General features: G+C 39.3%; 1 protein-coding gene across 1 annotated transcript; it reads right to left on the reverse strand.

Annotated features, from left to right (window-relative positions):
• Positions 1-1,760: 1,760 nt before the first annotated feature.
• Positions 1,761-24,637, reverse strand: daam1a (dishevelled associated activator of morphogenesis 1a). Its single transcript, XM_022220275.2, has 25 exons — positions 24,452-24,637; positions 24,228-24,317; positions 21,998-22,066; positions 21,510-21,604; positions 21,155-21,374; positions 20,649-20,762; positions 18,612-18,722; positions 18,247-18,350; positions 18,017-18,083; positions 17,547-17,664; positions 17,295-17,433; positions 16,872-16,930; positions 15,896-16,083; positions 15,387-15,653; positions 14,076-14,183; positions 13,680-13,777; positions 12,906-12,990; positions 12,475-12,581; positions 11,244-11,332; positions 10,901-11,069; positions 10,433-10,540; positions 8,110-8,170; positions 7,804-7,938; positions 3,817-3,984; positions 1,761-2,408 (listed from the first exon to the last, which is right to left on the reverse strand). The coding sequence occupies exons 1-25, from the start codon at positions 24,635-24,637 to the stop codon at positions 2,205-2,207; spliced, it is 3,159 nt and encodes a 1,052-aa protein (XP_022075967.2). The 3' UTR covers positions 1,761-2,204.
• Positions 24,638-27,364: the final 2,727 nt, after the last annotated feature.

Raw genomic sequence — 27,364 nt, forward strand, 5'->3', positions numbered from 1 at the left:
TTTTATACAGACTACACATCCGTTCTGTGATTGTGCTTTGTGTATTAAACTCCTTTTTACTTAAATCTGTTCTACTTTGTGTTTCCTGTCTGTGCTTAGGTCTCATTTCCTGTTACACCACCTCTGTCCTGGAAGCCCCTTGACCCAGTGGAGGTGGTGATAGACAGGAAGATGATGGCTGAGCAATCCTCTGTGTTGGAGAGCATGTCCCACTCTCTGCAGGAGACTTTACCAACTGGGCAGCTCCTTCAGTGACAGACTGCTTTACCCGTGGCATGTGATGAAGAGATGCCTCAGGTCCTTCCTTCTTGCTGGTGTCAGACTTTAAAACCAGCTGTTTTCCCAGTAGATGCACGTACACAGGAAAAAATGCCATATTTTTTTTTACAATTTTTTTTGGTGCAGTATTTATTATATGCAAACCTGTGCCTTAAGATTCTGCACACTTAAAAAAATATTTTTTTTTGCATAAAAATCTATGCAACATTACTTTTTTTTGAGGAGGAAGATTGATTAAAAGCCCAAAGACACTCTGCTCTGCCCACAATTAGCAGCTGCTGCCGTGTTTATCGGTGGCACTGCCCAACAGCACTGGCTTCCATAAGTCGAGACAAACAAGTAGGTGCTAAAGTCATCTGAGCGACTTGTATTCCTGTCCACATCTGATCAACGTTACATATAAAGCAGTGGCCCATGTTGTTACAGCTGAAATGACTGTGTTTAACCTCTGGTGGTAAAACCCGTTCTTATGTTTTAAATTTGTTCTGTAGATCTCAGGTTACATTGCCTGACTTGGTGAGTGTTAACAGTGATGCAAAATGAGTTCTGTGAGCGTCCTAAAACATTTAACTGTTAGCTTTAAGTTTTCTGATCAATCATAATGGATCGATGATGCTACTGCAGTCTTTTCAGCACACAGAAATTAAAGTAACTATACACCACAGAACACTTACCGATGACTGTGTTCTCTTAGTTCAATCAATAAAACTGAATTCATTCACTTCTGTGAGTTCATATCACTGATCTTTGGTTCAGTATCAGACTCTGGGCTGTTTTTAGCAGCTTCTGTTCATTTCACTGAGAAAAACATCTGTAGAAATGACTCGATCTCTTTCAGAAAAAGTAACATGACTGAGGTCTACTCACCATGACACGAGCATCACACTGACCCAGAGGTGAGTGATAGTTTCTGCTGCTATTTAGTGTAAAACTGTTTCTGTACAGATAAGCTGAGGGAACAGTGTATTGTCAGACAACTTTGTAGAGCTCATCTAATAGGAGCGTTTCTTTTCCCTTTTCCCTTGAACCTAAATTATGACATCAGAATAGAATAAAGGTTATCGTAAATGTGAGGCAATATAATGTTCTTTGGTCTCATCCAGGAAAACAAACAGTGCCATAAGATTAAAAAACACTTGAAAAGACCATGCATATCATGGCAGTCTTGAATTTCTTGTAACTAATAACTCAAAATTTTCTAAGATGGAATTATTGAAACACGCGCATCTTCTGGAAATATGACAAAACCCTATATGGTCTAAAATGTAAATGTGCCTTGACCATTTTCACCTCAACTATTCACTTTTGATAGCCGTCCACAAGCTTCAGACAAGCTTCTATTAATTCAGAGTTGTAGGAGTCATTGGAAACTCGAGACTGTCGGTCATGGCTTTGCTAAGAACCCCAGTGCAGAAATGAATTACAAGGAGACCAGAGAATCAGTGAAAAAATTTTATTAACTCCTCTGTACATTGATCGAGGATAAACAGACAAACCAAACTAACCAGGGCAGTGAGCAAGAGAGGGTGAACAGGCAAGCTAACTTAGCAAAAGGCTGGATTAACAACAGGGAACTGAACACTGAAGTCCAAAATAACAAACCTCTCACAATGCTAGAGATATTTATTACACACAAGCTAAAAATTAGACATAGCTAGCTAAACATTTCACAGCAGCATAACACGATGAACTGCCAAAACATAAACATGGCTGGTGAAAGAACACACAAATTGTTGTTTTTGTGCATACATGTATTGTGTGTACATGCTTATATAGCATGTATTCTATACAACCTTAAACCATGAACTAGAATGTAGATTTAAGTGAAAATAACTCCACGTCTATAACAGTGTACTGAGGCATCCATGTGTTTCAGCAGAGTTGTAAAAGTCCCAGCGCGGTGGTGTTGTCCATAAAGTGTCATCTTACTGGTTTAGTTTTGTTACTGGTCTCTCACGGCTGCTGTCGACCAGGTTGTGTCTACGTTGTTTTCTGTGGTTCATTTTAGACAGATCCTTTTCAAACACCTCTCCAGATCGCAGAGCAGACACCAAGTCATCAAACTCACCGCCCTCCTCTTTTTCACTTGCTTTGGTTTTCCTTATCCTTGCCTCTCTGTCTCTCTTTAGCTGTAGGCAAAGAGAGAGAGATCATGACTGAAAGAATGGTTAGGTAAGTTATTTTTCATATACATTTATCTATGAATGAGATTGTTATCGGAGTTTGTTTCACTATCTGGAAACAAGAAGTGTCATTTTTCGAACTGTCTACCGAATAAACAGTTGACTACTTCATGTATTAATCGAACAACTGTGTAATGAACACCTGATAACAAGCAATTCAAATACATTATGTATCATTTCAAATGACTGTTTTTTTTGTCTTATAAAAAGAAGATTTTTACAAGGTGATTTGAACCTAAACTAATAAAAATCATTTTTAAAAAAGCGATTACATAAGAATTCTCTCTCTGCAGGTCATTAGTAGATGCAGCAGTTACAGTACTGAACGTGAGTGGATGAGTATAAATGAGCCTTGTACATCTGGACACTGCAATTTTACCAGCTGGAAATTAAATCTTTAAACTTGCAGCCCTCATGTAGACTGCATGAGGGTTGTCTTCTGTTGCAGAGAAGTATCCCCACATCATTATGCTGCCACCACCATGCTTCCCAGTGAGGGTGGTGTGTTTGCGATTATGTGCAGTGTTTGGGGTCCACCAAACAGTATCTTCTCTCATGCCAACAAATCTTTATTTCGGTCTCATCTGACCAAAGTACCTGTTCCAGCTGACTTCTGAAGAAGCCCTCAGGTTTTTGCTCTGTGACCTTATTCATGTTAACGTTTTTCTCCTGTTTTTGTTCCATGCCATTCCCCATTGGTTTTCCACCACCAAGCTCACTGCATTCCTCTCCTGCCTTGATACCGGTGTCTCATTCTCCACGTTCCCTGCACGTTGCACTCCGAAAAAATCCCTGGATTCCTCCTGCCACATCACACACCTCCTCCACCTGCCCTCTTCTGACCACTGTCCCCTAATGAACTGTCAGCCAAATTGTTAGTTTCGTTTTCGCACCTATAGTGGAAGTGTTACCTTGCGGGTTCAAGTGATCACTCGTGGTTGTGTTAATCTCAATGTGTCACTCAGAAAGAGCTAATTTCTGACTTTGACTGCCACACTGCTGCCTTTCTAGTTAATTCAACCTCCATGTGTTGCGCTATGTGCGCGTTTTTGTAATTCTGGGGTCTCCATTCTTGTAAAACTTTCCTAGAACTGTATTACTCGGTTCTGGTTAGCTCAAAGCAGTCTATGTGGAATATGTAATAGCTTTTCTAGTGTTGTGACTCTCCTGGGTTTCTGCTGTTTCCTTGTGCTTCCATATTTGTAGTTCTTCCTTTTTCCTGTTTGTATCACCTTCGCCCATCCCCTCCATTCCTGAGGTCATTTCAGATTGTAATTTTCTGCAGCACTGCTCTTCTGTCTGCTGATACTTTTTATAGATGTTGTATTTCTCTGAGCTGATGATGTCTACTAACCTGTGCCTCCATAAGTGCCCTTCTTTCCGCCTCCTCTTTGCGCCTGGCCGTGTTGTAATTATCCAGTTTTGCCTCAGAGAATGCTGTGAGGAAATTGTTGAAAATCCCAAAGAACTCATCCGGCAGCATGTTGGAGTCTTCTGCAAAGTGTCTCAATGCTTTTGCAAACTTCAGAAAGAGACAAGATGAATGATGTTCATTGGGTCTTTTCCATTGTCTTAAGGCTACAAATGTGCTTCCTGTACATTTTGGTAACTTTACAAGAATTATGTCACATTTAAGTCTGTGCACATTCTGTCATCCAGGTCATGGATGTAAGAGTTTCAGTAAAACGTAAGTCAACCTCTCTTATGTTCTTAAAGATTTTTCACCTCATTCAATGGGCTTTCGCAGGTCTAATTCATTTATGGGAAGTTTCATATGTTTATAGTCATCCATCCTGGAAGTTTTCTTGTTGTAATGCTTTTCAACTCTGAACTCTGAAGCCTAATTTGATTAGTTTTTTTTAGACAGGAATTGACAACAAAAGACTTGTCATGTCAAAGTATTGTTGATTGATTAAAAATCTAAAGTGAGATTGCAAAGCATTTATCCCTTTAAAGCGACTAATTTAATTCAACACAGTTGAAGCCAACTGGCAGATGGAGACTATCATCAAAGGGCTGTGAATGTATCTCAAGTTACTGTAGTATGAAGACACCTGTATCTGGAAGGTTCAGTCACTGGTGAATCAGTTCTCCTGGACAGAACTACACCATGAAGACTAAATAAACAATCATATATCTATTTCTGAGTCACTAAATATCCCTTGGCGTACATCCATCCATCCATTCTCTATTCACCGCTTTATCCTCACTAGGGTGCTGGAGCCTATCCCAGCTGACTTGGGCGAAGGCAGGGGACACCCTGGACAGGTCTCTTGGCATACAACTGATTCTAATATTTAATAAGGAAAGGAATAGTGAGACTAGTGAGGGAGGACAAGACATCTATGACTGAGATGGGAGAGACTGTATATATCAACTAATGCCTGTGTTACGGTAAATACAGAGACCCAAACACAGACAGAGACTCCTCAGTTCACATGGCTAATGGATCATAAGGAACCGAGGACTCTCACTTTCACACTTTTGTGGAATTGTTAATAGGCCATGAGTGATGTAAGTTGGAGTGACCACAGAGTAGTGCATCTAAAAAAAATGAAAAGATCTTGATTTTAAGATTTAATTTTTGAAAAGATATGCTATATTCATTATACATGAAGTGAAATATTTCAAGTCTTTTTAAAAATTATTTACAACTAATTTTAATAATTAACGTTAATTATGAGAATATTTACTAAGACCAATAAAGAAACAAGAAAAGCACTCAGAGAGCACAGTGCTTCCACAAAGGCTGCTCAGTTGTTGTATGATATCCAATGGATGAGTCCTGATAAGTCCTCAGCGGTGGATTTGTAGTAGGATCACAATCATGTGATCGTCAGCAGACAGCTGACATAGCATTCACTTGTTGTCATACACACGTGGACAAAATTGTTGGTACCCCTCAGTTAAAGAAGGAAAAACCCACAATTCTCACTGAAATCACTTGAAACTCACAAAAGTAACAATAAATAAAAATTTATTGAAAATTAAATAATCAAAAACAGCCATTATTTTTGAATTGTTGATTAACATAATTATTTAAAAAAACAAACTAATGAAACAGGCCTGGACAAAAATGATGGTACCTCTATAAAAGATTGAAAACTATTTGACCAGAGTGACATGATTAACTCAGGTGTGTCATTTAATTGACATCACAGGTGTTTCCAAACTCATAATCAGTCAGTCTGCCTATTTAAAGGGAGACAAGTAGTCACCCTGCTGTTTGGTGAAAAGGTGTGTACCACACTGAACATGGACAACAGAAAGCGAAGGAGAGAATTGTCCCAGGACATCCGAAAAAAAATTATAGACAAACATCTTAAAGGTAAAGGCTATAAGACCATCTCTAAACAGCTTGAAGTTCTTGTGACAACAGTGGCTCATATTATTCAGAAGTTCAAGACCCACGGGACAGTAGCCAACCTCCCTGGACGTGGCCGCAAGAGGAAAATTGATGACAAATTGAAGAGACGGATCGTTCGAATTGTATCCAAAGAGCCCAGAGCAACCTCCAAAGAAATTAAAGGTGAACTCCAAGGCCAAGGTACATCAGTGTCAGATCGCACCATTCGTCGTTGTTTGAGCCAAAGTGGACTTCATGGGAGACGACCAAGGAGGACACCACTGCTGAAAAAAACTCATAAAAAAGCCAGACTGGAATTTGCAAAAATGCATGTTGACAAGCCACAAAGCTTCTGGGAGAATGTCCTTTGGACAGATGAGACCAAACTGGAGCTTTTTGGTAAGGCACATCAACTCTATGTTCATAGACTCAAAAACCAAGCATACGAAGAAAAGAACACTGTCCCTACGGTGAAACATGGAGGAGGCTCAGTAATGTTTTGGGGCTGCTTTGCTGCATCTGGCACAGGGTGTCTTGAAAGTGTGCAAGGTACGATGAAATCTGAAGACTATCAAGGCATTCTGGAGAGAAATGTGCTGCCTAGTGTCAGAAAGCTTGGTCTCAGTCGCAGGTCATGGGTCTTCCAACAGGACAACCATCCAAAACACACAGCCAAAAACACCCAAGAATGGCTGAGAGAAAAGCGTTGGACTATTCTAAAGTGGCCTTCTATGAGCCCAGATCTGAATCCCATTGAACGTATGTGGAAGGAGCTGAAACATGCCATTTGGAGAAGACACCCATCAAACCTGAGACAACTGGAGCTGTTTGCTCATGAGGAGTGGGCCAAAATACCTGTTGACAGCTGCAGAACGCTCATTGACAAATACAGAAATCGTTTAATTGCAGTGATTGCCTCAAAAGGTTGTGCAACAAAATATTAAGTTATGGGTACCATCATTTTTGTCCAGCCCTATTTCATTAGTTTGTTTTTTTAAATAATTATGTTAATCAACAATTCAAAAGTGATGGCTGATTTTGATTATTTAATTTTCAATAAATTTTTATTTATTGTTACTTTTGTGAGTTTCAAGTGATTTCAGTGAGAATTGTGGGTTTTTCCTTCTTTAACTGAGGGGTACCAACAATTTTGTCCACGTGTGTACTTACAGTGCCACTATCTCGCAATGATACAGAAATCTTCAACAAATCCATGTATCCAGACTATAAGCTGCAACACTGCCAGAATCTAATGAGGTGGTTCTTGTATCAATTCTGACCTTCCCTGAAGATTTCATCCAAATCCGTTATTTTGTTTTTGAGCAATGTCACTCACAGACAAACAGACAAATGTATGCTGATTGTCACATACCTTCACCATGTTCGATGGTGGAGTAACAACAAAAACAACTGCATTGAGTTTCAACTTGATAAAACACAGTGGATCACATCCCAAATCATCACAGACAATGGAAATTTCACAGCGGACTTTAAACACCTTGAATTCTGTGCCTCTCCAAATGTGGCTAGAATATAGTAAAAATTCATATCCTAAATAACTGATAGGAAATATTTAACTTTTCCACAATGCTCTATTTTTTTTAGATGTACCAGTACATCTGAAACTCTACAGTCAACTAGAACTGGAGAAGCCTCTTGGATTAAGGGGAAACATCTTGAAGAACTTAAAAGAGGAGTCCAGTTGATTTCTACTGGAGCTCCTAGATGACAAATTTAAGTTGCAGCACTTGTTTGTTATACTAAGTAAAAACCGTAGTGCTGTAATGAAATGATATGGTATGGTCAACATTCTTAAGGAAAATTATCGTTGTAGCTTAATGTGGAGGCTTACTTGATTATTAACTGTCAACATACTGACACATTTCAGTGGAATAGTACAACAGTTTGAGAAATCTGCTTATTTGGTCTTTACCGAGAAATAAACTTTGGTATAACAATGAAACAAGACAACGTTTGCGTCTGTTGTCCACTCACCAGTTCTTTGGCTTCGCTGAGGGACTCCTCTATGTCAGAGAAGCTGAAGGAGGCCACAGTGATGAACTGACTTACCACAGGGACAAACTTATCAGCAGCGCTCTGAGAGGACTGAACCTGCTGGTACTGCAGCTCCTGCATGTGATCAAACATCAGAGTCATGCAGCAGCAGACTGGTGTACAGATATGAGAATATTTCCAATACCCATCATTCAGCTTTTCTTTACAGAAGATTTAAAGGGTGTTGGGAAATTAAAAATGGGTAAACAATAGTGAAAAAAGTAGAAGACGACTAAGCTCACTTACTGCCTCAACACTTTTTAGGCCAGATCTCAGGATGTTGATGTCCTTCTCCAACTCCACCATACTAAAGAGACAATGAAAACAGATTTTTTTTCTTTTTGAACACTTGTATTAGACAGAGTTGAAACAGTCCTGGTGAATAACAGCTCTGTGTAGTGGCAATGTGCAACCTGTTGCAATCTTTATTTCTTGTCAGAGTCAAGTTTTGTAACATTCCAACTCTGCTCTAGCCCAGCCGCGCTAGACCCATGCTCTGAAGACGCAAGGGTCTAGGCACGCTCGACAGGGAGGGAGGCGGGCTAAAAGGTTGTCTATCAAATCACTCTGCAGCAATTGGGTAGGTATACAACCAATCAGCGCAACGAATAGGCTCCTAGAGCGCTGGAAATCAGAGGATGCGGTAGTTCGGTGAAGCCTTATTTATACAGTCTATTCTGCCCTTTGTAATAAGTGTAAGTAAGCAGCACAGGTTGTATATGCAGCGCTTTACCCCCATCTAGTGGTTGCGGTGTGAAATCGTTTTGAGAGCAAATTCAAGATCGCTGCACGCAAATGTCGACCTGTGTCTATGTGTGAAACGGCTGATGTTAAACCTCACATATTGTGCCTAGGACAAGATTTGTCCGTGAGTATGATGTGATTTGTGAAAGATATGTGTTTTAATTTTGTTTTATGTGAAGTTCTGGCTAAAATATTCACAGTAGTGTGACGTAGCTTGTAGTTAGCCTAAGCTAGCCTCCCATGTCTTTAGCTAACACACATTTTTTGTTGTATTTTTTCTAGTTTTACGACGGTCTTAAGAGGGCAATGGTTTGAGGCCATTCTACAAATAAATCAGCAAAAGAAACCAAGTCTGATTATTTGAAGCGTCGTTAACTCGCTGTCCAGCTGGTGAAAAAGTAGATGCTTCAGAGTGAGGACAGCATACAGTCAATGGGTGAAGCTCAAGTATATTACAGACATGTTAACAGAAAGATTATTCAGAGTCAGTGCTAATGGAGCTCAACGACTGTTGTCGTTTTTGTTGTCGACCCTGGCAGAGAATTAAATTCGTTGCTGTGGGTTGTCTAGCATGGCTAGGCTAGTTGTTTCTGGTTGTTTCTGTCAGAATCGTCGCGCCTCTGTCGTCACTTAGTTACGCCCGCCTTCTGACTCTACACTTCATGGTGATTCGTCCGGCCAGTTTTAGGAGAATCCAGCCTCGAGCCTTATGGAGGGTAACTAGACCCACCCTGGCAGAGAATTAAATTCATTGCCATGGGTTGTCTAGCGCGGCTAGGCTAACTCTGCTCTACTTGTACATGAAAATCCATTCATTTTCTATACACCACTTTATCCTCACTAGGGTCGCGGGGGGTGCTGGAGCCTCTCTCAGCTGACTCGGGTGAAGGCAGGGGACACCCTGGACAGGTCGCCAGTCTGTCACAGGGCTACATATACAGACAAACAATCACACTCACATTCACACCGACGGGCAATTTAGAGTAATCAATTAACCTCAGCATATTTTTGGACTGTGGGAGGAAGCCGGAATGCCTGGAGAAAACCCACACATGCACAGGGAGAACATGCAAACTCCATGCAGAAAGATCTCAGGCCCAGGCTGGGATTTGAACCGGGGATCTTCTTGCTGCAAGGCAAAAGTGCTAACCACTACCCCACTGTGCAGCCCTATACATGAAAATGTTACGTCTATATATTCTACTTTTGTAAATATTGCTATATCAGACTATATAGTAACTGCTAGAATTTATGTCTGCTCCTTCCAGCCCGATCTCACGAGGATTCGTGAAACTGTCACGTAAGTTTTAGTTTCGGTTTCGTGCGCACCAACACGATTTCGTCATGTTTTTCGTGCCGCTCACCACGAAATGCGCACCAATGTATTTTAAACGGCGGACTTTTCGTGCCACTCAGAACGTATTTCAAAAGAATGTGTATATTATATTTTTAATGTAAAACCGTGGCGAATCCAACGCTATATTTTGCATGACATCGTTCCGAAACATAACCCTAACCATAATCCTAACCATAACCTAACCATAAGCCGGTGGTACACTTACCAATTTGCATAGGAATTTCAAGAATGTCCGGCGGCCGGCGGCCGCAAACGCGATCACACAAGCAGTATACGCTGATGGACAGCTTTGATCGTCATGAATCCGCCGGTATAAACCACTTTCAGATGTGATTACCACAGCGAAAAACATTTCGTGGTGAGCGGCACGAAAAACATGACGAAATCGTGTTGGTGCGCACGAAACCAAAACTAAAACTTACGTGACAGTTTCACGAATCCCCGTGAGACCGGGTTGCTCCTTCTTACTTGACTTTTGACGCTTCTGGCACATTCTGTAGCTCTTCACTGAAAGCTGCCACCTTCGGGTACTTCTCTTCCAGCAAAATGACGATGTAGTGGAGCAGAGTGATGTTTCTACAGACACACACCACGTACATTAAACAATAACTTGTCTGTTTGCTGTGCTTTTAATAGAAATATCTAAAAATTCAGTTAAGATGGCATTTAACAGAACTTTATTCATTTCACGGAAATTTCTTGAAGAGTAACAACTGGCTGGCCAGGACGGCACCATGAATAAGTATGTGTTTAATCTGGGAGAGAGGGGATTAATAATGGTTCTGATATGTTTAAGTGTGGCAGTAAACCACAACAAGCCAGCATGCAGAATAGCAGATCATCAAAGTAAATTCTCCATTGTATTATTGATACATGCATTAACGTCACACATGTAAATCTCTCCTGTGAAAATCCCAGAACGTTAGTGAACCGTACTTGTCAGTGCTTGATTTGGTGTCAGCGATCTTGTTGAGACTGGACACTTTGAATCCATATGCATTTGCTCGTTGCCCTTTGTTCATGTAGTTCCCAAAGGCCAGAACCACCTCAAGAAGTTGACGCAGTGTTCCACTCTGTACCACCTCCTTGGATGCAAGACACAGAGCTGAAACCAGAGGGACAAAGAGGGAATGCCATACATGTTCTCAGACATCACATAAATCACATTGTTACATCCAGTGTCTCACAATATTCTCAGCAGGGCATGAAAAAAGAATGTCCAACATTTATTTCCTGTATTTATTTACTGTGACTGAAAATTTAGGATAGAAAAATGTACCTTTGATTTTCGGTTTGACCTCAGCCACTCTTTCAGCAAACTTTTTTTTGAAGTAGAGAGACTGGAGTCTCTGTTGATAGTGATTGATTCTGGGTGAGGACAGAAAATAGATAACTGTAAATGGACTCCAACACACCTAAAGAGTCGCTAGCAACTGTAGCAGCATTACAAGATGTAAATGTTTTGTATTTCACTTGATACAAACACCTGTTTGATGGAGCTTATAAATTGACAAAGCTTTCAATATAGACTGTTAGCAAATTTGATCATGATAAATATGTTTTTGTGCGTAAAAACAATTTCCTAAAAAAATCCTAAAAAAAAACCCAATAAAACCCCCCCGAAACAACTGAAGCACTGCACCCACTCTATGGATCAAGTTATGTGGGAACAGAAGTTGTTCAATGTGTTGTTAGAAATCCAAAATGTTTGGTCTTCCTAGAAATAGGTGATCCAAAATCTTTAAAATATGGCAAAACAATGATTATTTCCAGTCTCCATTTTGTCAATAATGCTAAACTATGTTGTTCACATGAAAAGTGTAAAAAAATAATTGTCAAGAATGAAAACAGATGTCAGAGAGTGAAATTTAAAACTGGGCTAATTTACCAGCAGCTAAATATTAAAAACTAAACTTTACTTTTTCTGTCTGCTGAGACTGTCTGCTCAGACTGGGATGTTGGGGAACTTCACAAGACGGGACAGTTAAACTTTGCTGGAGACGTTTGTTGACTCAATAAATGAAGGTGAAAAGAAAATTAAAGTATGGTTTAACAGCCCATAAACAAAGCAAGGCAAGCCAGACATTTAGGAACATTTCTCAATTACTGACAAAGGTAGAAAAGAATTTGATCAGACTGCGACAAATGTGCAAAGTATTGATATACAATGAGCACAAGTCTGGCATCTCGGCGTAAGGTGACATACCTATAGGCTCCTCTGTTCTCCCTGGTCAAAGTAATTTCTCTTTCAAAGATAAAACATCTCTTTTTGCACCTGTTAAGCAAGATTCTGCTGAGAAATGTATGAAATGTCCCTTCCTGGACTCTACAACAGATGTCACCTCACCATTCATGTGATGTCGAAGGAGATTCAATAGTGTACTGTATATGTTAAAAAAACCAAATGAAGTATTTCTGATTCAGATTCAGATCAAAAGACAATCCAACCTATGTATTCAGAAGTGGTGTTGTGTGTGTGGTTTGTATTTATTTCTTTATTTGGTGTGTACCTGCTCATGTCATACAGGAAACGGTCTGCTCTGGCCATACGATCCAGTTCATGTTTATGATCTTGCAACAGTTCAATGTCACTTTTCTCAGGAACAAACTTCAGGAGCTTCACATACAGACAAATATAGACACAATCATAAGTGTATGGTATTTGTTTTGAAAGTTCTTGGTGTAAAATACCAAAATAAATACATCTTTTAGCTGGAAGCATGAAACATGGTTTGCTGAACTGATCCTGTCGCACACATATTTTTAATTTACAGTGTCGGCAATTTGTAAAAGGCAATCACCTAATTGAAAAATGAACTGGACTGCCATTCTCCAGTCATACTGCTTTTCTAACAATGCTATGTTGTACATGATAATGAACATGGAACATGTTCAGTGCGTCTTTCTACACTGTGCTGTGTTCTTGTGTATGTTCTGAAACCTGCTCCAGCATGTCTTTAGGCAAGTCTTCCTGTTCATCCATGGTCAGAATGGCATGGCGGATCTCATCATTGGTCAGCTTTAGCCTATAACAGTTATTCAAAGAAATTTTCTGGATTATTGTGATGATGTCAGTTCTTGCTTTGAGATGTAGTAGATAGAAGTTTATTAAACTATGGAGGATGGAGGGTGGTGTGTGGCATAGGAAGTGAAAATCTTCTATTTATTGTGACTCCTAGTGGTTGTATCCACAATGACAATAGTTATAAAATGTTGATGTCAGTGCTGCACAAAGGCGCAGAGGCCAAATCTGGCACTCAAACCAAAATATTTGGCTTAACATTTTAGAGTTTGGATTAAAATGTTCACATTATTCTTCATGACTTCATAATAAGTAAAACATACATTGTCACATTCTCACAAGGGGAAAAAGACTTTGAATTGTGCTTAACGCTGCAACTAGTACAGGGTGTCCCAAAAAATTTGACATTATTTCACAGACCAATAATTTTGGCAATTCTTGCTGAAATAACCTCAAATTTTCACAGAATGTATAGAAACAGATCAAGATTTTATATTTAATGTTTTATTTTTGTTCTGTTTTCAGGTTGAGCCATGTCGTTCGTTCCCTAAGAGAAGTCATTTTGCGTCTAATATGTTCTTGCTATGTTCTGGACAACATAGCAAGGCTGCTAATGGCGGACAACAGAGTTGGTGTCTAATTTCCTGACACTTTATAGTGGCTTTTCTTTATTGAACATATTCACACACTCACCGTGAGAGCAGAATATTACAGTTCTGTGCTCGGCGACCATCAATGACTGACAGCTCATTGACTTTCTTTGCAAAAGCATGGTCATCCTCAGTATCCCTCTGTTAATAGAAATGAGTTTGATCAAAATACTGTGTAGTGTAACAAAACTCTGCGATGCCATAATTAGGAACTTCATCTAAACAATGAAATTACAATACCATTATTTCAAAATGACTGAAAAAGAATTAGAAAACATCACAACAGGTAATTTTCAGATCTGGATTTTGTTTTCTGGTTAACTCTTTGTCTCTGGTATGTGTAACCATAGTCTAGTTACAGATTGCTTTTCATTGTGTGGCTAAATGAATCATACTCATTGACTGTCAGCATGACAGAGATGTAAGTGTGTCATATTACTTGCGGCTTCTGATAAGCTGAGAACATCCTCTGGAACTCTTCAAGATCCAGCACTTTAAATACATTGAGGTCATCAATCTCCATCCATATGGTTTCCTCTGTCTTGCTCTGAGACCAACAATAATACAGTTTGTTAGCATAATCATATAGGTTCAATCAATATGTTTTTCAGCAATTTCAGCTGCATCTCACAGCTGTTCATTCTTAATCTTAATGTGATGAAATCCCATGAAAACAGCAAACTTTATTTGTCTTACAATACTTTCCCATATCCCCCATGACTGGGGAACATGGAAAATATATTAGTTACACACAATCTGTGCATTGTTTCTTGTTTTCTTTGTGTATTTCTTCATTTTTAATAACATGCGTGTTAGTATGATTAAGTGTGTCTCATATTACTAGTCATAATACCAAACCACATCACCTTGAAGGTAACCAGGTCACACAAGGATGACAGTCGGATCATTTCAGAACACCTACATAATGGTACTAAATGTAGACTACACTTTAACAGAGCAGCTAAAACACCCTGCTAATGATCTCACCAACATGTTGGCTTTACTGAGGATTAAGTCTGAACTTTCTTCCAAATTATAGCAACCCTCCGTTAATTATTACTCATAGGCTTCCATAGTTTCTGCGTTTGCTGTTTACTGAGCGTTACTCTTGGTTCTACTATAATATTTTCCCCACAGGACACTCTTTACCTTTGCTTCCCAGTTTAGTCTCCCCATAACTCATCAGTCCTTTCCCAATCCACATTCCCATCCCCCCAGGTTCACTTCCTCTTTCCTCTCTGGCCCTCATTCCCCTTCTCTGCTTCTACTATTGTGGCAATAAGTATACTCTTTTATAGTGGTCTGCTGTGTTTTTTCTGCCTGCTCTTGGGTCTATGACTTTCCTTGACAGAAGGAGCTGATTGCAGATCTTAGTGACAATCAATCAATCAATCAATCAATCAATGGGCCTATCTATATGTTTCTCTACTTGCTCATCTGCCTGTGTTCTTTCGCCTGTCCACCTTACTGTCTTTGGTTTTTTTTTGTTTTTTATTTTTGGGGGGGGGTTGCATTGGATTTGTTTTCTACTTTTATGGACTTCTGCCATTCATCCTTCTACCTTCGAGCTGTATTTACTTATAGTATTGCAGTTTTTGTTACCCACCTCACCAGTAACTTTGATGGAAGCTTCTTTGTTGATTCTACATGCCTATTTGCCAACAGCGTCTGAATTTCAGTTCACTTTGCTTCATCACACGTAACAAGAAGTGACAGAAGTAGCATTAGTATCAATGGGCAACAAGTGTACCTCAGGCAGTTTACTCCAGTTGAATGACTTCAGTGGATTAGATGGCTTAGGGATGTTCTTCTTCTGGGCTGTTCCTAGCGAAGCTCCTGGAAGTGGGGCAAATGGAGCCATGCCAAACACTGGTGGGCCTCCTGGAGGAGGTGGTGGAGGAGGTGGTGGAGGAGGGGGATGAGGAGGAGAAATAGAAGGAGCAGAGGTAGATGGGATGGGATCAGCAGGAACTAAATTCCTGGATGTCACAGGAGGACCCCCTGGAACAATGGAAGTCTAATAAGAGAGCAGGAGAAAAAAAAAAATTCATCCAACAAAGATGGATACCTTATGAGTAGATAGATGGAGACTCAAATGTTTATTGTGATTCTGGGAACTTTCCAGCTTGTGGATCATAAATTCTATCAAAAAAAAAAAATAGACAATGCAAAAAAAAAATCTTATGGATATAATGTTTCTGTGACTGATCCTGACCAAAAGCATTTCAAACTCACAGATGTATCTTGTGTTGAACATACAGAGCTGAATTGCTGCAGTTGAGCAGACAGTTCTGTTACTATGAGTTTAGCTTGCTTGTGATTCTTGCTTTCTTGCTCCAGTTTGTCTTTTATCTTGTGCAGTGTTTCCATCATGTCGTCTTTTTCCTTATTTTTGGTGTCACATTCTTTTTCTTTCTTTTCAAAACGCTGCTGTAAGTTCTGATGCTCTGAAAAGATGAGAACATAAATCGTCTTAAAGCTCTGACATATTCTTACACTAAAAACTAGGACTGAGGTTTGTAGCTCTAGAATGAAAATGAATATGATGAAACAAGGACAACAACAAGCAACATCCCTCTGAATCTTAACTTATTTACCATAGTTTTGAGTTTGGGGCTTGGACACTGATCCACTTATTGTGTCAATTACACATCGATATTAGAAATGCCATTATTAAGGGATGAATTTCCAATGGAAAATCAATGAATTTGTAAAGGTCATAAACTTTCTTTTTCAGTTTAATGAGTTTAAAGTGTAATTGTTATAATTGTTTGTGATTATTCTTTTGTACTTGTTAACCTGCAGTAAGCAAAGTATAATCGTAAAAGAAAAGTTAAAGACCAGGTATATCATGGCAATCTTGAGATTCCAGTCACTCCTATATCTCTGAATTTTGTATGATGGAATAATCGAAGCCCATGAGTCTTTGTCACTAAAAACAATCATGTTTTGATTCTTTCATAGATTTATTATAGGTCTTCTGGAAATGTGACAGAATCTGCAGGGTCAAACATATGCATACAACTGTGCTAATATTTAGTTTAATGTCCCCACATTGCCATGGTATACATGGTCTTCTACAAGTGTAAACTTTAGGTTCACGACTGTATCTTCAAACTGACCAGTCCATCCAATGTCTCCATTTACCTCTTTGTTACAGTTTAAAGGATGTAAAGTTTAAATCCTTTCTCAACATGTATCAAGTAATAATGTATGTGTTTGTGTGTTTGTTTACCCTTTCTCATTTTATCAGCTTGTTCTTTCCATTGTTTGACCTCGTTCTCTTTCACCAGCCTAACAACACAAACACACACAAAAGTGCAAGCAATTTTCCAAGCACCATCAGCCTCTTTAAACTTCAAAGTACTCGATGAGTTGTAAAAATGTATGTAATTTGTACGCATGTAAAGTTTCTTTGGGTAAATAAAGCACAATAAAATGTAACTTTGCATAGAAAGAATTGCAGTAAATGAATGTTTGAACGTCAGTCAGGTTATGTAGCGACACATTGTCATTTTTATTGCATAACATAGACAGAGAGATAGACAGAGATGGATAGATAAGCCCCAGCTAAGAAAACAAACAACATTTTTTTTGGTATTTTGCCATCTAAAGGCTGCCAAAAATGGTTTATATTGTAGGAACCCTGTAAACTTACATGTGAACAATGCGTTTAACGTTGAAGTCCTCCAGCAGAGTGACATCAGGGTTTTCACCTTTGTCTGTTTGCAGAACGAGCTGCTGAACTATTCGGTCCAATATCCCCCAGGACTGAAGTGTTGTGCTATTCTGCTTATCTACAGACACAAGGAGAGAAGTTTACTCATCAAAAAAATTGCTACTGTAATGGAACATTGCATGGTCATTCAATAAAAGAATAAGAAAGCAAACAATAGACAGCCAGTCTTACATGGCATCATGACACAGTGCTGCAGGGCAGACAGGAAGTGAGGGTAAGCTTCTGTGTGGTTTAGATTCTTCTTGATCAGTTCAAACATCTGGCGGGCACTTTTACTCTCTATATGACCCTGAGGAAATGTAGCAATAAACATTAATCAACAGATAAGCAACACATTACACACCAAACTTACATTTTTTAAAAATCAAAATACAATGTAATGCTGAAATGGAGTTGGTGTGCTTCACTATCAAGCATTTGTCACATATGACCTCTAACTTGTAACTAAATGTAGCATGTGTTAGTATTTGATGTTTTTGCTTACGAGGAAACAAGGATAGAAAAGGAAGTTGTGGTATGTGTAATAATTATTTTTTGTGTTACAAATCAAAAATGTACTTGATCAATTCATTCTTGAAAGTTATAAAGGACGTCATCTCAATAAAACTTGAACAATATGATCCTTGGTCTAAATAACTTACAACATCAAAGCGTTTGGACATTAGAGCCTCGTCTTCATTTCTCAACATCTCAAAGAAGTCCAGATGCCTGGGACATGACAGGACCACAACACTGAACTTCAAAAGCTATTTCAAATCAAAGTATGTTGTAGTACAGGTAAGACTCCATGTCCTGTAACTTCTTTGTAAGTTACAAACAGTAACAGTTTTATTGTTGCAAAAGGTGAGCACTTTTGGTGCCCATGATGTACCTGTCCAGGGTGTCGTTTTCATGGGAACGTAGTTTGTCAATGACTGGTTGAATGCCCAACATCAGGAATTCGTAACGCAAATGGATACGGAATTCCAGGCTAGTCTGAAAACACAAATTCACATTTTCCTTAATTTTTGTTTTCAATGATATGAAAAGACGGGACTGATAAAAGAAGATTAAGCAAATGTATCTGTTTTTTCTTAGGAAAATAAGCAACTCTTACAAGAAAGAATATCAAACAGTGTCTCACACTGCACACCAGTACTATTATAAGGTACCTGCTTAAAAGCATTATTATGATAACCCTCACTTAAACAGCATGCACCGTGATTTTTTATGCCAGAGAAATAGACAGTTTTTCACCTCTCCGGGTCCCTGGCTGAGCATAGCATTGATAAAAGACATGATGGCAGTCTTCAGATCAACTTCATCTCTGTAGCGGCCTGTGGATCGGTCCAAGTTAGACAGCAGGTTCTGCTCACAAAACAGAAACATTTTGGATATGTAGTTTGTTCCTGGTTTTCCAGGTCGCTTCTAGAGTGGTTGACGACACAAGTCAGAGAGCATTTGTATTTGTGTATTTAGTGATTTAGTAGGTACTTTTTCCTCTAAAGTCTGTGAGAGTGTATGTCGACTCTTAGCTAGACGCTAGCCATCTGTTTCCAGCTGCCTTTTGAATTTTGTCATTTAAACTTTCATGTGTGTCCTCCACTGTTTTAGGTTTCATTTTTTTGTTTGTTTTGGGGCTGATCAAAAACTTCCATTGACTTCAGCATGAACCACTGGGGATGTTCCAGGGCTCTCTTTTCTCAGTTTTTTTGGCTTTCTGTGGAGTTTTTCCTCGGCGAACTACAGTGAAATAAATCGGACAACCAGTCACTTAGACCAGACATTTTCTGCCACCCACCACCACGCTGTTACCACCGACACAATTCCTGAGGAAATCCTATGTGGCTGCACTTCTAAAAAAGAGCACTTAAACAACAAAAAAAGAATCTTAACCAGGAGTGGGGAGATGAAAAATTATGGAATTAGAGCCAGGCTTAAGAGGAAGAGATGTAAACACTGAACACTCCCGTAATCATCGTGGCCAATGTGCGCTTTTTGCTCAACAAAACAGATGAGCTGCAAACCAACATTAACCACACACATTAATAAAGGATTGCCTCAAATCTCACAATCACAGAAATGGTTAAATAAGAAAGACAGTGATGACATGTTGTCTAGCCCCCTATTTTCCACAGAATTCTCTGAACTCTTTTCATTCTGGTTTAAAGACATCCCAAAGCAAACACTACAGCAGCCACTGAACACATACAGAACACTATAAGTAGACTCCAGTCCTATCCCCAGATTTTCCCAAATTCATCCTGGGAGACTTCAACCACTGTTCAGCTGACAAATCACTGAAAGGATTCAAATAATATATCACTTGCACCCCCCACTTAGGGAAGATTCTGCTGGCACCAGCCTCCACCCCAGTAATAAGGAGGATGGAGAAGGTTGTCAGAATCATCAAGCAGTGGACAAATGACGGTACTGCAACTCTGTAGGGACGTGTCAAATGCACAAACAACTTCCTGGTACCCTCCAGCAAACATCAGTGAGCAAGTAGTGGACACAGTGTCCTTCTAAATCTCCTTCTGTGAGGACAATATAATTCCACTAAAAAGGTAGCAATCACCTGAACAACAAACCCTGGATAACCAAAGACTTCACAGACAATCTCAACATAAAGAAAAGAATATTCTACACTGTCTCTGAAAAAAACAAAGTAAACGGGGAGATAAAATGTGCCATAAAAAAGGTGGAGGAAAAATTCACTCAAGGGAATCTCCATTCAGCTTGGTAGGGGTTTAAAACATGAACGCTGGGAACACCGCTTCCACCATCAACAGGACCATCCAGGTGGCAGCACAGCATCTCTCCCCAACAAACCCAATTTTGTTTATTCCAGATTTGAGACAGACCACACCACCTGAACAGATTATCTAGGATTATCTCGAGAGGACCAAGGAGGAAAAATGGAAATAAATAAATATAAATAAAAATTTAAAAATATATTAACTTTGTCATGTAAGTTGTAACTTCTTGGAGTTACTACTACGACGTATTCTTCAAAAACACACTGAAATTGGTAGGCTTGGCAGAGAATACTGCTTCAAATAATTTGTTTGGATTAAGTGGCACATCCCTTGAGAGAAACATGATGCAACTGCTACGTAAAAGTAAAAGTCAAGCAATGCAATATTTGATTTGCATTGTGACTTGAAAGCCTTAAAAAAAGGCAAATATCACTAGTTTATGAAGTATTCATGTAAAGTCTGAAGACATCTTCTCAAGAAATTGCTGACTTTATATGTTTATGTTATAGAAGAGACGCATCAAAACGAGGCACACCTGAAAACGAGTTCTCTCTGAGGAATATTTCTGGAAGTACAGCATTGCTTCTAGGACTTTCTTATGGCCTCCTGGCACCAAGCACACTGCACCAAGGATCTCTAAAATGGAAACCTGTGGTGAGAAAGAATACACATTATTTACACATTAAAAAGAGAGAAATAATTTATTGACTATTTACACTAACATTGTGAATTCAAAGGGCAAATGTGCACTTTGTTTCAAAAGAAATCTACAAATAGAAAGAAAAATCACAATGTCTTCTTTAAATAAAATGACTACGTTTTATGTATATATATATATATATATATATATATATATATATATAGAGAGAGAGAGAGAGAGAGAGAGAGAGAGAGAGAGAGAGAAAGAGAGAGAGAGAGAGAGAGCTCTAAGTTTTAATAATATAATAAATAATAATATAGGAATGTGCATACAGTATAAAACATCATAATGCATACAAAAAATAAAGTGTTTGATGCAGTTGTTTCATCGTATCTATGTACCTTGGTTTTGATGTTTTCAGTGGTAAGACGTTGTGCAATGATGGTAATGCTCTCATTGTGCTCCAGGACATGAGCTCTACCCTGAGAATTGTTCATCAGAGCTTTGATGCAACCAATCAATGAGGTGTGGACAGGAGACTCTGCAGTCTCATAATCCATTGACTTGAGAAAATTCAGGATACAAGACAGCCCATCCACCTCAATGAATCGTGTCACAAAGCTAGGGGAGTCAAAATCACACATTAAGGGTGTTATTCAGGTCACTGCAGTACAGTACAGACGAATGAAATTAACTTAGAGAAAGCTCTCTTTCTACATTTCCATAACAACTTGTGTGATAGAATCAGACTTGCACCTCATTGGCTGTGTCCTCAATGCTGTTTTCAAATCTTCTATTATTTCTTGCCGGCTCTGACCTTCCTCACCCTCCAACGCCAGCAGAGTTTTCCTCTAGAAAGAGTGGAACAAATTAATACTTTGCAACTTTTCACTTGGAGGTAGCAATAAAGAGAGTCCAGTAAAAATGTCTCTTTCACTCCTCAATAGACCTAAATTTTGTGTATGTACAGTATGTATATGTAATATTTAGGACTAATTTTTATGACAAAGAGCCTGACTTAAAGCCTCCACATTTAGAATTGCTCTTTTGAAATGAGTTTTGGGCTTTGCCATCTGTACAGTTTACTTTATGATACTACCACAAGGTGACAAAGGTTTTACTAGTATACACAAAAAAATACTCAAAATGTTTAAATTTTATACTGGAAAATGGTAATGAGCCAAAATCTCTCTGTCTTTGCTGATAAACAGCAGGATGGAAACAGACTTTAGAACATTACTCACAGCAGCCATGGATTTGAGCTGGTCAGTATAAAACTCTGGAAAACAGGTTGCTTTATTCTCCTCTGCCTCCTGAAATACATGTACATAAAGACACGAAGGCCATAGCCATTGTTTAACTGTTTATACACATACTTACATATTCCAGTGAACAAACCAATTCATTATAAAACCCCTGGCAAAAATTATGGGATCACCAGTCTTGGAGGATGTCCATTCAGCTGTTTAATTTTGTAGAAAAAAAAGCAGATCACAGACATGCCACAAAACTAAAGTCATTTGAAATGGCAACTTTCTGGCTTCAAGAAACAATAAAAGAAATCCAGAAAAAAAAGTGGCAGTGAATAACAATTGCTTTTTTTTATCAAGCAGAGGGAAAAAAATCTGGAGACCGAATGAAAATACTCACAGGTCATGACTTTCAGTATTTCCGAAACTGATCAATAATTTTAAAAACCAACAACACCAAAAAGTGTTAAACTGTTGAGACTACAACATGTTGGAGAAAAAATGAAATAAATTTAAAAAAAAATCTGTTTTGTAGCATGATCAGGAGAACTGTACCTTAGGCCATTTCAGCAGTGACTACAGTATTTGAACATGATGGTTTCTGCCTGAATCTGTCAGACACCATTAGTAATAGACAGGGAAGTCATAAAGTCATCTGATTGTCAAAGACAGAAAAAAAAAGCAACTAAAAGCTGAAACAAGAGTGACATAATCACGTCTTTTAGTTCTGGTTGAAAGCCTGGCTGTACAGTCTGGAGTTGTATAGAACTAAAACAGAGACAGTACAGGTGGTCAATAAAAAAAGAATTTGTCATTGAAAATGAAGTTGTCCTTGAAAAAAAAATTGTCATTGAAAATTAAATAGTATGGATATAATAGTAGAATAGTGTGGTATCTGATCTGTTACATGTATTACTTATTAAGTTAGTAGTATAGAATCTGTTTTGTTTGTTGTAGTATTTGATATGAGTTGCTTGTTACATGTAGTGTCTGCTCTGGTGTCTCTGACCACAGATGGAATCTGCATTATATTCAACCCATGCCATGGGAAAGTGTCCTGTTTACAGAGCCCTGTTGGAGGTGTTTTTATGAGGGTTCTTCTGTCTAAAATACTGATTTAGGGATTCTTCAGCTGTTGTAGACAAGGGGGTTTGTTTGGGGATGCTCGCTGCTTTCCCCATATGGTAGGCAATAAAGAACCATTTGTTTTGACCCCTCCTATATGTTGAAAACCTATAAAAGTGATCGCTGGCTATTGTCAAGCAAGGAGGATTCAATTGGCGGGCTCCTTCCAGGCAGGTTCTGTCTGTACTGATGCTGCTCTTTCTTTTAATAAAATACTTTTAAAGAAAGTCAGTGTCACGGACATTTTCTCCTTCACCTGCACATCATGGACACCAGAGAGAGAAACAACGACAATAGTTTTCAGGGTTTTTTCTTGTCTTTGCTTTAAAAGAATTTCTTTTTACTCAAAAAAATACTCTCAAAGCCAAAAAAAAAAAAGATATCTTAAAGGTCTGTTTCCAATGACAACTTTCTTTCTCTCTTTTGGTGCATGGAAGGGAGGACTCTGAAGGAAGCAATGAGCGCCTCATTTGCATACGACGTAACATTGTCCTACCTAAAGAACCTGCTGGTCCATGACTGACATGAAAGCAACCCTGCCCTGCCTTTTTGCTTTATTTATGGAAATAACTGATGTGTACACTCTCCTCTAAAAGTATTGGAACACTGAGGCAGATCCCCTTATTTTTGCTGTAGACTGAGAACATATGGGTTTGAACGATAATTATGAGACAAGGGATCAACATTTCAGCTTTTATTTCCAGGTATTTACATCTGGATCTGATACACAACTTTGAAGATGTCACTTTTTGTTTGAACCCACCCGTTTTTCATGTGTGCAAAAATATTTGAACACGTGACTGACAGGTGTGTTTTGTTGCCCTGTTGTGTCCTATTACATTGATTATTCGAACAATAAATAACGCTCAGTGTCTAAGTTCAGTTTCAGATTTGGGTTTTGTCTGTGCAGACTGCATCTGTAGTTAGAGGTGTAGCCAACATGAAAACCAGAGAGCTGTCTGTGGGTGGAAAACAAGCAATTGTGAAGCTGAGAGATTGATGGAAAATCAGTCTGAGCAATTGCACAAACATCGGCCATAGCCAGGAATTTACAATAAACTGCCGCTGCACATAAGCTATAGTAGCTTTAGTTTCTTACCATTTTCTTACTGCAGTAGATCTGCCATTTTTTCTCTGCTGGCAAAGCAAACATACCAGCTCTGTGCTCCTCTGTAAGGTCCAGTTCATCCTTGGACAGGAGAGAGAACAGAAAAGAGAATGAGGAAGATAAAACGAATGTGAGTGAACGATTCTAGTTGTTTGAAGGCACATATAAGTACCCAGTATCGACATTACAAACACAGACTCTGGTCTTGTACGCACCACCAGTTCAGTGAACATGGAGTTCAGCTCTTGAGCAGGAGGCATGGGAAGTGTTGGCTCCACTACAGTCACAACACTGACATTTTCTTGACAGTGAGTGATTTCTGGTTGGTCACTTCCTCTGTGGCAGCATGAAAATAGAGAAGACAGACTTCTCCACTGTGGATGTTTTTCCCTGGACACCATGATCACAGCAGGAACCTCTCCTGAAGTATTGACTAGAGACTGATGAAAATAGGTAAATTAATTTGAAATATGTTAATTACTTCCTGTTAGTAGTTTTGATAAAATTGCAGATAATGACAATAATAAGCCAGCAACAGAGGCACTGAGGGAAAAAAAAAATTAAATCGCATCTCCTATATTTCCTAACTATAAAGTCAGAGTTACTGAGATTGTTTGATACATAATTTATATTATTTCTGCACTGCATGCAGTATAAATACAATAGTGTATGTGAAAAAGGCTTTAAAGCTACAGTGAGGCCATGATGTTTTTCATGACTGTTTCATGACACCACTTTTTACAAAAGTACTCTGAAAGTGTAGTGAATAGACTGCATTCAGTGATCTTAAGTGCACTTACGCTCTCCTAATGACCTCTAGGGTTTGCATTTGGCATGCGCTGTGCATACACCAAACATGGATTGCTTAGGTTTTAAACAGGTTATTACATTTCGCACTTTTGTGTTTCGTAGGGTTAAATGAGCTCTCACCTAAATGGTGCTGCTTTCAGCTTAGCTAAAGAACATGAAATGATGCCTTAAGAATTGTCCGTGAGAATAGAAGAACATCTCTCCAGAAAACTGTGGACACTGTAAAGTCAAAAAGAAAAGAGAACATACAGGCACTGAAAAGCTTAAACAGTGAGCTGACTTTAATTACATTAAGTTCATACTGTGTAGTCTTTTTAATTTAGTAAGTTTATATAAAAGCAAATACCCTACTGTTTAGCTTAAATGTAATACAATTACAAGTACTACATTTTTAATAATTTAGGGGACAGCACTTCGGAGTGTACTTACATCTGTTGTATATTGTTGTATTTATTGATTTGCACGCACATGAATGTGACAAACATTGAGCTGAACAAACATTCTTCTGGTATTAATCACCACCAATGCAATTTAACAGACATGCTAACACACCTAGCCACGTACGTATTGGGTGTGATTAACAAGCCGTAACTGGAACATATTTTTCCCACACAGCTGACTCATGAGTGCACTTCTATCACAGTCCTGTGTGTGATAATGTGTTTAAGAATTTGGCTTATGGTAGAGATGGTCTTCTGGTATGTTATACCACAAAAAAACATGGATGACTGCAGAGCGGAGCCTTGCTGAAAGTGAAAGACACTGCATATAAATCCAGAGACACGGCTGCACTCACAGCAGCAAGGGCCAACCTAAATGAAGCAATCAGACTGGCCAAAAAGGCTCAAGGACAGAAAATACAGAATCACTTTCAGGATTACAGAGACACCAGGAGACTGTGGCAGGGAATTAAATCTGTTACTGACTACAAAACAGATTCTCATTCCTGTGATCACAGCTCCAACCTCCTGAACAAACTAAATAATTATTTTGGACAGTTCGAATAATTGAATGACACATCAGCAGCAAAGGCCACCCTTCATCCTAAAGAGCAGGTGCTGTGTCTGGACCCAGCTGAGATCTTCCGGGCTCTGAGGAGAATCAATCCCAGGAAAGCTGCAGGTCCCGACCAGGTATCAGGCTGGTCTGGGCCTGCAGAAGGATGTGCAGAACAACTGACACATTCAGTTCAGTTCAGCTCAATTTTATTAGCGCCAATTACAGGTCAAATTGTCTCAAGACGCTGTACAGAACCCATATGTGTGAACCCATGTCCTCACAGACATATTCAAAGCCTCCCTGCTTCGAACTGTTGTGCCATCATGCTATAAACCTCAGCCCCAAAAAAATCCACAGTCACAACCAGCTATCGTCCTGTAGCTTTAACACCCATAATAATGAAGTGTTTAAAAGACTGATCAAGGATCACATCACCTCTGTCCTACCCTCCTCACTCGACCCACTCCAGTTTGTAGACCATCCCAACCGCTCCACAGAAGATGCCGTATCCACTGCACTTCACCTGACCCTGGAACATCTGGAGAACAAGGACGCTCTGGTCCGAATGCTGTTTGTCAACTTCAGCTCAGCTTTTAATATCATCATCCCTCAGTGTCTGGTCAATAAACTTCACCCACGAGAACTGAGGACATCCCTGCAGAACTGGATACTGGACTTTTTAACAGACTATCTCACTGAGTAGAGGTTGTCCACAGGGGTCCACGAGTTCCCTCCTCTTCACTCTGATGACCCAGGACTGTTGCGCAAAGTTCAGCACAAACTGCATCATAAAGTATGACATAACAGTGGAGGGTCTCATTCAGAGTGATGAGGAGGAGGACCCCAGAGAGGAGGTGAAGTCCTTCGTGGAATGGTGCTATGGGAACAATTTGATCCTGAATGTGGAAAAAACAACAACAAAAGAACTGGTAATTGACCTCAGGAAGAAACAGCCAGTGCACACCTTGGTTTACATGGTTTACACTGCAGTGGACATAGCGCAGCACACCAAATTTCCTGGGGTGCATGTGGCTAAGGACCTCAGCTGGTCTCTGCACACCTCCTCCATTGCCATGGAAGCTCATCAGCACCTGATATACTTGCAGAGGCTAAAGAGAGCCCATCTGAGTGTACCAGTCCTCACCACTTTTGGTGAGGATCATCAGGGTCTCACTGCCACCTGCAGGGGACTTGGCAGAATAACGTTGTCTGTCAAAGGCACCACCATTGACCCCACTCACCCTGCCCGTGGACTATTTTCCCTCTTATCCTCAGGCAGGAGGTACTGCAGTCTGAGATGTAAAAGTGTTAGGTTCAGG

The sequence above is a fragment of the Acanthochromis polyacanthus genome, chromosome 1, assembly GCF_021347895.1.
Source record: "Acanthochromis polyacanthus isolate Apoly-LR-REF ecotype Palm Island chromosome 1, KAUST_Apoly_ChrSc, whole genome shotgun sequence".
Taxonomy (NCBI): domain Eukaryota; kingdom Metazoa; phylum Chordata; class Actinopteri; family Pomacentridae; genus Acanthochromis; species Acanthochromis polyacanthus.